The following is a 10,956-nucleotide window of genomic DNA, read 5'->3' as shown; positions in this document are numbered from 1 at the left end:
ATTTGAGCTGTCAAAATATTTTTGTATTAATACAAATATCTTTATTTACAATTTGCGTCTGACTCGTTCATTTGGTGAAATATGATTATGATAATAAGCATTTCTAAGATATATTCTAACGAAAAAAGTCTAAAGGGTCCTGTATAGCTAGGTTATTATTTTTGATAAAAACGGAGAAGTTTGGGTTTTTCTTATTAAGAGTTATCATATTTAAATAGGATCCATAATAGCAGTCCTAGACATAAACTTTTCATTTTGGAATGCGATATTATAAAAATATTTCAACAAAATACGACAACGGAGACATACAAATAAAAAATAATCTGACCTTGTTTCTAATTTGTTTTCTTCTTTAGTCGATGATGGTACCATGTCTGTCACATCAATAAAATATATTGGCATCTTGTTTTTTTTTCAAATAAATAAGTCGAGACATTTAAAGTATTCACTAATTCCACAGAATCTAAATCTTAATACTTAAGCCAAAAACCAACAAACAATTTCATATACATGTACTTTTTACCTTTATTCTCGAGAGATCCCAGCTTGTCTTCTTCTATTTCAAAGTTGTTTCTTTTTTTATTGGTGTTTAAAAATGTTGACAACAAAGGTTTTTCTTCGATTTCGTTCTCCATTCCTTCCAGATTACATGCATCATCTATAACATTATTTTCATTTGTTTTTCTCTGGCATGCTCTCAGATACTCGAGTTGTTTTCTATATCTGTTTTCAAAACATCCTTTCTGCAAAATGATCATGTGATAATTTTTATAATTTTCAAAAGTTAATTTAGACATTTGTTTCACCCTTTGATAAGTCCTGTCAATAATCATTTTTTTTTTCTTTTTACATTTTATTTTCGTAATTTGTAAAACGTTTAATTCTTTTTGAAGCTTTATATATATTGATTACCTGGAAATATATGAATTAAAAATATATTTTCTTTCTTATTTGATATTAAGTTGGTAAATACATTCGTATCAAAATTATCCACAATCAACCTTCTTTAGTACTAGGACAACAACCACGAGAATTCCCAATGAACTAACAATGGATAGGATAATGGCCAACACAGGAACTTCCTTCTTCATCGGTGTACTGGGAAGAAATTTCGTTACAACTTTCACCTACAATTGAACTCTAGAGAATTTTCCTTCCGTCAAATTTTCGACTATTTAATTTTCAACACTGTCGTTAATGTTTTGATCATAAGATATAGCTCTATTCATCATACATCTATATTACATGTAAAATATGTGAACACATAAACTTAATCTAAAAACTATAGAAAAAAGGGATGTTTACCGCTATATAGCATCTGGTCCCACATTTGCTATTATCATTAGTTGTTCTGCTCTAACTTCGTTTTCTTTCAATGGATTTTTGATCTTTATAACTGTTCCTTATATTTATGTATCATTAACATTTAGACAAGACATAATGCAAATTCAGGAATGTTCATGAAAACCGATTTTTTTTGCAAAAATAATAATGGTTTGTTGTTCGTAAATACAATCTAGAGTTGAGTCGTATTTTCCTACCATTTGGTATCATTTGTTTGGTCATTGTTTCATGCTTAATTTCACAACAGAGTAAGCTGTATGCCTGTTCAATACACAAGGCTCATGGTGGGTTAACAGGTCAAAAAGAGATGTTTACTGATTCTTCCCACGTGATCCCATTTCTATTGATTCCTGGAGTTCATGTTTTTTCTCCATACTGAATTTTTTAGATTGATTATTCGTTACCTTCATAATATTAAATGTATATGAGAGGGTTGTTCTAAAATATATTGTTACACAAATGCTACATTTATCTCTTCAAAACTTTTTCTTTAAAAAGTAACTCAGACATACCATTCCGTTTCCTTGACCTTTTAAGTCTACCCCTGGGTTCTCCGTGTCCGGAATAAATGTTGTTGCTATTGGGACAAATGGTTTATTGTCACTTGCCTGAGCCTTTAGAAATAATAAAACACAATTTTTCATCGATGCTGACCGAGGAAAGTTTTTCAACTGCAAATGTACTTTTGGCAATAAAACAAAATCAATTCGCTTTAATTATTAAAGAGATCTTATTTCAATTTTTTTAACTCATTAATTGTTGTACTTTATAATAAGCTTACAATAAAAATTATCTCTTTCTTGTTAGTATTGGAATTGATTTTGCAAGACACGTTGAATGCATAATATCCAGCAAAAGTGATTTATTCTTTTTTCTGTATACGAATGCAGCATTATTTCTTATATTAAAATCAAAGAAAGACATTTAGAGTTATATGTACGTCTGTAATTATAGTAATATCACAAAGATCAACATGATCAAGCAGGATAAAAGTAAATGTGTTTTTGAAATATTCGTCCTTGTACGTTTCATCGAGCTGAAGAATTTTGTGCAAGTGACTTGTAAAGCAGTGTTTAAATATTGAAAAACAACTTTGTTTTCAAGAGAAATGAAAGAGATAATATTTCATTATGTCAAATATATTAACAGCAATTTCACAGAATGTCTTAACGTACTCACATTGATGATTTCATACAGATTCTGCTCAACATCGTAGGAAATGGTCACCGATATAAAACTATCATACATAAAGGTTCCAATATCACACTTGACTCTACTACATTCTTCGTTCTTTTCACAATCCTAATACAAAAACAGTAAAACAATTTTTTTTTCTAGAATTTCCTCAATATATTCCCGACATACATGTAATTACCTTCATAAGGTGAAAGAAATTGATACAAGAGGCCCAGGGGCCACAGCGCTCACCTGAGCACATCGGGCTTGAATTTACTCCCCCCCTCCCCCTCCAGGCATTCATCATTTGAACAAACTAGAATCTACACTACCTGAGGATGATTCCATATAAATATCACTAATCATAGCTTTGAAGTACTTGAAAAGAAGATTTTAAAAGGTTTCCCTATATATCCCTATGTAAAACTTGGGTTTTTTGGCCCCACCCTAGCCCCGGGGGTCATGATTTGAACAAACTTGAATCTACACTACCTGAGGATGATTCCACATGAGTTTCATCTTTCCTGGCCCAGTGGTTCTGGAGAAGAAGATTTTTAAAGATTTTTCCTATATATTCCTATGTAATTTTTTTTGGCCCCACCTTTGCCCCGGGGGTCATGATTTGAACAAACTTGAATCTACACTACCTGAGGATGATTCCACATGAGTTTCATCTTTCCTGGCCCAGTGGTTCTGGAGAAGAAGATTTTTAAAGATTTTTCCTATATATTCCTATGTAAAACTTGGGTCGGCCATTTTGGCCCCACCCTTGCCCCGGGGGTCATGATTTGAACAAACTTGAATCTACACTACCTGAGGATGATTCCACATGAGTTTCATCTTTCCTGGCCCAGTGGTTCTGGAGAAGAAGATTTTTAAAGATTTTTCCTATATATTCCTATGTAAAACTTGGGTCGGCCATTTTGGCCCCACCTTTGCCCCGGGGGTCATGATTTGTAAAAACTTGAATTTACACTACCTGAGAATGATTCCACATGAGTTTCATCTTTCCTGGCCCAGTGGTTCTGGAAAGAAGATTTTTAAAGATTTTTCCTATATATTCCTATGTAAAACTTGGGTCGGCCATTTTGGCCCCACCCTAGCCCCGGGGGTCATGATTTGAACAAAATTGAATCTACACTACCTGAGGATGATTCCACATGAGTTTCATCTTTCCTGGCCCAGTGGTTCTGGAGAAGAAGATTTTTAAAGATTTTTCCTATATATATTCCTATGTAATACTTGGGTCGGCCATTTTGGCCCCACCTTTGCCCCGGGGGTCATGATTTGAACAAAATTGAATCTACACTACCTGAGGATGATTCCACATGAGTTTCATCTTTCCTGGCCCAGTGGTTCTGGAGAAGAAGATTTTTAAAGATTTTTCCTATATATTCCTATGTAAAACTTGGGTCGGCCATTTTGGCCCCATCCTTGCCCCGGGGGTCATGATTTGAACAAACTTGATTCTACACTACCTGAGGATGATTCCACATGAGTTTCATCTTTCCTGGCCCAGTGGTTCTGGAGAAGAAGATTTTTAAAGATTTTTCCTATATATTCCTATGTAATACTTGGGTCGGCCATTTTGGCCCCACCTTTGCCCCGGGGGTCATGATTTGAACAAACTTGAATCTACACTACCTGAGGATGATTCCACATGAGTTTCATCTTTCCTGGCCCAGTGGTTCTGGAGAAGAAGATTTTTAAAGATTTTTCCTATATATTCCTATGTAAAACTTGGGTCGGCCATTTTGGCCCCACCCTTGCCCCGGGGGTCATGATTTGAACAAACTTGAATCTACACTACCTGAGGATGATTCCACATGAGTTTCATCTTTCCTGGCCCAGTGGTTCTGGAGAAGAAGATTTTTAAAGATTTTTCCTATATATTCCTATGTAAAACTTGGGTCGGCCATTTTGGCCCCACCCTAGCCCCGGGGGTCATGATTTGAACAAACTTGAATCTACACTACCTGAGGATGATTCCACACGAGTTTCATCTTTCCTGGCCCATTGGTTCTGGAGAAGAAGATTTTTTAAAAATGCCATTAATTTTTAACAAATTCATGATTATCTCCCCTTGGAAAAGGGTGTGGCCCTTCATTTGAACAAACTTAAATTCCCTTCACCCAAGGATACTTTGTACCAAGTTTGGTTGAAATTGGCCCAGTGGTTCTTGAGAAGAAGATGAAAATGTGAAAAGTTTACGACAACAACGACAACAACGACAACAACGACGACAGACAACGGACAAATTTTGATCAGAAAAGCTCACTTGAGCCTTCGGCTCAGGTGAGCTAAAATACAAAATGTGAAGAGAATACACAGTAAAACACGCTTACACAAAAGCAAAAAGGGATAAATACGTATTTTTTAGTGCAAAACTTTGTTTAAAACTACATAACTTATTTCTTAGTATATTATTTATTATTATATCATATCCGATGTCATCGTATTTTATTGTATATTCGATATTTTCTTACAAAATTGCCAGCAGGCTCTGAGTTCTTCGTTTTGTTTATGGGAATAGTGAAAGCTCTGTAGGTCAGATTTGTGTCGCCCTCTGGTTCCAGAAGAACATTCTGGCATCGTATCAAAGTATCGTTATTGGCTGAGGAAACATTCAAAAGCTAAGAGAAAAAAAAAATAAAATGCATTTAAATATTTGCCTGTTAAAAATGTATTTAGGCACTTAAAATGCAGCGCTAACTTCCAATCAGCTGTTAAGTGTACATGTATAAATGTATTCGAAGTGCATTAAAAACAATGTTTCTACATGCACAAACAAGTATATTAATTATTAGTCATATTTTTGCCAATTAAGGACATAGAGGCAATGCTTATCACAGTTACATGCACTGCTGAATTAAGTTTACAAAGTAATATGATCTTCATAATTATTATTTTGTTTTTCTATGGTGGCATATTCTTAAAGCTTAATAATACCATCTTTGTCGAAATGTCATAAAGATTTTAATCTCGGTAATTTGTATTCGACAACTTACAATTTTCGACGGTCTAACTAGTGTGGACTGAGGATATTCAATGTTAAAGGTCAATACGTCCATCAGGTGGCTAGGCCCGGTATTCACGATCAGTATACTGTGAATTACTTCTACAGAAGGACTTTCTGGGGTTGTTTTCGTAATATAAACTTCAGGGACGGGTGATCTAAAATAAACATCTGAATATTAACTTGGTAAAATATACGAGTCACTTAAGTTTCAAAATTTTACTGTGTAAACTGTACAAGTGTAGATAGAACGTAATTTGTGTAATATGTAATTAACAAAAATAGTATGTAACAAGTCTAGACCACCCTGTCATCAATTTTACATTATCTTTCTTGTGAGGTATTTTATGTAAGCTAGTCCTGTTTTGTATTTTGATAGCATGTTTGGGTTTTAAAAGTTTTGTTTGTCGAGGGGGTCGTTTGAACTTGTTTGCGTAAACAAATCAATTTACAAGCAAACCCTACTTGACTAAATATCCATTCCATACAAAAATGCTTTGTGAATTATATTCGAAAAATATATATTCCATTTGCATGCGTATATGCATTTGTATCTTCATGTGAATGTGTTATATGGGACAGCTTGTACTGTGAGATTAAAAGAAAGGAACTGCACTTAACTGGAAGTTGCATTCATAGTGCGATTAACGCGATAATTCAGTGCAGGTACATAGTAAAAATCAGAGAATATGAAAATATAAAAATGTATACTTACAGGTTATAAGTGACTGCCACCACTGTCAGTACTTTGATTATTTTATTATACAGCTTACTTTCCATACTGTTATCATTCCTTCTCGATTTCACCTCAACCTTCATCTCAAATTCGTTGATCACAGGCAACAGACTTCTACTATCAAGTGTTATTCTGAAACTGAACATTTCGTCTTTCTTCAATTGTTCTTTTTCCAGAATACACTGCACTGAGCCAACAGCAGGAGAACATGTCACAGGGAACTCCTGACTGGTGTTTCCTGTGTCGGCTAATGTCAGATTAGAATGATATGTAATACTGATCACTGTCTCATAAGATGATTCTCCTTCGTTGTTGATGGCGATGTCTGCTGTGTATTCTGCTTGTGGTCCTGTTACAATGCTATCCAATGACGTGACTGAAATCTGAATATCTGGTTGACAAACGTTATCTTCTCCACATCCAGTCCTTTCCAATTCATACTGAAAACAAGATATTTGTTTCAACATATTGTCTTTTCAGATGTAACATTAAATTGCCCGGAGTAAAGAAAATGACTTTGGTATAATCAGATTCTTGAGGATTGACCCTTTACGAAGCATTACAAGATCGTAAAAACTATTCTGTAAATCATTTCTTTTACGCAAAATTTTCCTGGGTTTAAATCATGAATTGACTTTTCGCCTTCCAATTTCTCCCTTCATTCAAACCCTTTTGACACCCCACTCCTTTCTTTATATATAAGCACACAGTACTGAATTTCAATTCATCAGGATGTTTCCAAAAGAATTTTTTAGTGCCTAATCTTGAAAATATAATTTGAAACACCTGATATCAATTTTCATGCATTATACAAAATACACATACATATATAAGAACGTTCGTTTTGAAGCACATGCAATTTCAGAGCAGTTGATCACTTACCGAGTATTTTCGAGTCTTTGCAAGTGGGTCGTCGTTATTTGGATCAAACTTGTTGACGACTGGACAGCTAACAGTACACTGTGTATTACCAGTAGTGGAAACATTGAACTCTACCTCAAACTCTACCGGAACAAACAAACCCCTCATGTTTGTCTATGTAAGAAAGTAAAGATTAGAATTATAAATGATTTACGTAAATAATGTTATTACTGTTTTAGAAATCAACATTACATGTAGGGCCATCTTTAAAATAAAATGTTTGTTTGCCCTCATCTGACCGACTGACTAAAGTGGAGCGACTCAAATCTTTATTAACCTCAAGGAAGCGATTTTAACTGTAGGGATGTCAACGAATATTCGAATATTCATTCGATGAGTTCATATTCGAATATAAATATAGGATTCAAATATTCGGTTTGTACATATATTTAAGTATACAGACATTAAATAGAGAGAAAAATCTGGCAAGTTTTATTTGAAATTGAATCAAGTTCGTAGCGTTGACTGGAAATAAGATTTGATTTTTTTTTTTAATTAAAAGACCATCATGATGGATTACTCCAAAACTGTGAAGAGTGGAACTATTAGAATAAATTATTCTTTGATCATTTAACTAGTGTTATAACAGTGCCAGTTAGTGCTTACAATCAGTTTGTATTGTTGTAAGGACACTGTTTTACAGAAAACACGTGGATTCCTTGTTTATGTGTATATCGTTAAAAATAATTATCAGGAAATTAATTAGATAAAAATAATTCATAATATTTTTCGTTAGAAGATAATTGTTTAGTGTGGTATAAATTTGTAGGAGTAATTAGTGTAGACTTTGGTAAGACAACCAATTAATCTGGAAAATAGTAAAGAATCTTTTGAAGTTTCAAAAACAAATTTTCATAACATTTTGGATCTATAGTCTTCATATATTCTGTAAATTTTAAAAAATATAATAACTTTGCATTTACAAAACTCTGCATGAAATTTTATTCCACAATAAGACATAACGCGTAAACTGGTTGATGGGAGAGATAAAATGTATATTTCATAATGCAAAATGTGTATTATTTTATCGAATATTCTAATACTGTTAATGTATTAAATTTGGCGTGAACTATATTTGGCGGAAATTGATTTTTGAACAGGTTAGCGTAGATTTGATTTAGCTCATTTATTCATTTACGTATACATGAGTATATGTGCAAGACATTTAGCGTTGTACTTGAATCAGCAGACGTTTCTTTCCGCCAAAGGCGCTAAATAGAATACACAGCCAAATGTAATACGTTTACAGTATATTCGAATACTTCTCTAGAATATTCGAATATCAGTTATTGACAATTTTGACATCCCTAATTTTAACCTTTTTTCCCTATATTCTCTCATCCTGTCATTACGAATGCTGGTATCTTCTATATAAAAAATCATCACCTACCTAGTGACTATACTTTTTAACCTTGAGTCGGGAGAGGTCAAACACAAATTACTTTGAATATGGTATTGTGTTGTTGATTCATAGTCCAAATGTTATTAATTGTATGCATACATGAAATTCAATTGGGTGGAATAGTAAGTATTTTGCAAAAAGCTTCAGACAATCAAAGTAGAAGATGTATTCAGATGTATGCAAGTTCACTCATTTTCTTCTAGATTCTTCAAAATATCATATAAGTAGAGAAAATTCATATCCCCCCAAAAAATCTTACCCAATCATCTTTGACAACAACAACAAAGGAAGGATCAACGCACTTGAATTCTGAGGATGCTTTGAATACCGTGATGCTTCCAGATATTTTATTGGAACACGTTTTTAATCGATTAATACAGACTCGTCCTTGACTTGAGGAACTGGTATTTAGAAAGGTCGCATCAACAGTTACTTCATAGGTCACCACTAAAAAGGAAAGGTTGTGCCAACTGTAACTTCACAGACTACAGATGCAATGTTTCGACACATATATTAGTTATTTCATGAATTAGATCACAACTACATGTAAAGGTTGCGTCAACAGTTGCTACATACAAATGTAGTTCACCACTAAAAATATAACGCTATGTCAAGATCACTTCATTGGTACATGTGACCACTAAAAAGAAAGGTTGTGTCAAAAGTTATTTCATAAGTCACTTCTAAACTGAAAGGTTCTGTAGATAATTACTTCATAAATTACCGCTAAAAAATTATCTCAACAGCTTTTTAAGTACCAGTCCACATAAAAATCAGACAAAGGGTGATATATGAGGGTTCTCAGAATTTGATGATTCTTCACTCATAGATTTATTTTGAAGTATGAACAATGTATGTAAAATGAAAAATGTTTTGAATCATGGTAACCATGGAAACCCGGCCAAAGAAATTTCCTTAGCAACCAGCGGATTTTTCAGTGTTGAAGGACAAAAAATCACCTATATTTGAGGCTTAAAATAACACGTAAATACCATGAGAATTATTCTTACTTACGGGTGTAATAAAGATACACATTTATTGTGTTCTAATAATGTAATAAAAAATATTTAGGTCTTAAGTCAGTTCTGTGGTAGACATTAGAAGGTACACATGTTTTACAAGTTTTGCTGATTCAGCATTTTTCGTGATTTTGGCAATATTCAAGGCCAAATTTTAAAAATGGCCAGATTAATACAGTTGTTGCATGTATCTCACATTAAAGCACAGGTATCTCTCTTATAGAATTTGAAGTCAAATCCGTGGGCTCTTTTGAAAATCGAATCTGTTGCCTAGGAACAAAAATGGGCTTTTTGATGCATAAAATGAGAAACAATGTAAAAAGTTTACGGAAAAATCAAATGAACGGTTATTTATGATAAACGAGATACACATTTTAAAATAGTATGATTAAATTCGGTCTCCCTAGCACATTATTGAATATTGCATAATTCTTTATCTCCATAGCAATGGCAGGTTCTCCATAGCAACAAGGCAAAGAAAGGTAATTTTGGCGTGTATTCGTGTAATCTTATAAGGCTTATTCAAAATAAGTCAGAAAACTCCGGTTGAGCAAAATTGACAATATAATGTTGGTTTTATTATTGTTATTTTTTTTGGTACTTAATCAACCCATATGGCAAGGATTCCGTGTACATGACAACCAAAGTTCCTATGTCTCCTGTAAAACAGATTTGACTTTGGGATTGTATTGTTTGTCATGGAATTGGATATTCAAGTAATATGCTGATAATTGCATGTTGATAGTTCGGAAAGACTTTAAAATGTTGTATCAAGTTATTGAATATTGTTCAATGACTTATTTCCATAGCAACAACACCACTCCTCTAGCAACGACACAAAGAAAGTTTGACGTGTATTCATGTTACCTGTAAATCTTTATCTAAATCACGTCATGAAGAAAAAAAATGATGTTGAAATGTTGAAAACTCATTTAATCCATAACAACTATTTCTAGCACATAGCGTCACAGATTTCTCGGAAAATATTACAATGTATGAATTAATTCCTCATGAAAATAAATAGATAAATAAAATGAATAACGTCACTATGGAAACATTTCCAATGATATTTCCAATTGAATAGGAAGATCAGGTTTTAATTATTCTGTTGATACTTATAGATTAGAGAGTTTTTTTTTCAAACGAAAAGAACCGTTCGCGGTAGCTGAAAGGTAGCACCTACTGTGTCCCACAGTGGGAATCGAACCCGCGACGTAAGGATCAGCTCCTTACTTCGTGAATCTAATGAAGACGCTCTAACCACTGCTCCATGAGGGCGACGCAGCACATTAACATAAATCAAAATAAGAAAAGTCGCCTCGCAGTCAGTTACGGTTATTTA

The 10,956-nt window shown here is 33.6% G+C and overlaps 1 protein-coding gene across 1 annotated transcript; it reads right to left on the bottom strand.

Annotated features, from left to right (window-relative positions):
* Nucleotides 1-986: 986 nt before the first annotated feature.
* Nucleotides 987-9,070, bottom strand: LOC134282768 (integrin alpha-M-like). The gene is made up of 8 exons (XM_062765162.1): nucleotides 8,855-9,070; nucleotides 7,155-7,307; nucleotides 6,252-6,712; nucleotides 5,529-5,694; nucleotides 5,007-5,153; nucleotides 2,524-2,646; nucleotides 1,857-1,958; nucleotides 987-1,127 (listed from the first exon to the last, which is right to left on the bottom strand). Exons 2-8 carry the CDS (start codon nucleotides 7,299-7,301, stop codon nucleotides 987-989), a joined length of 1,287 nt encoding a protein of 428 aa, XP_062621146.1. The 5' UTR covers nucleotides 7,302-7,307; nucleotides 8,855-9,070.
* Nucleotides 9,071-10,956: the final 1,886 nt, after the last annotated feature.

The sequence above is a fragment of the Saccostrea cucullata genome, unplaced genomic scaffold (assembly GCF_032062105.1).
Source record: "Saccostrea cucullata isolate Sc308-1 unplaced genomic scaffold, CSIRO_AGI_Scuc_v1 ctg17732, whole genome shotgun sequence".
Taxonomy (NCBI): domain Eukaryota; kingdom Metazoa; phylum Mollusca; class Bivalvia; order Ostreida; family Ostreidae; genus Saccostrea; species Saccostrea cuccullata.
This window is presented reverse-complemented; position numbering and strand designations above follow the sequence as displayed.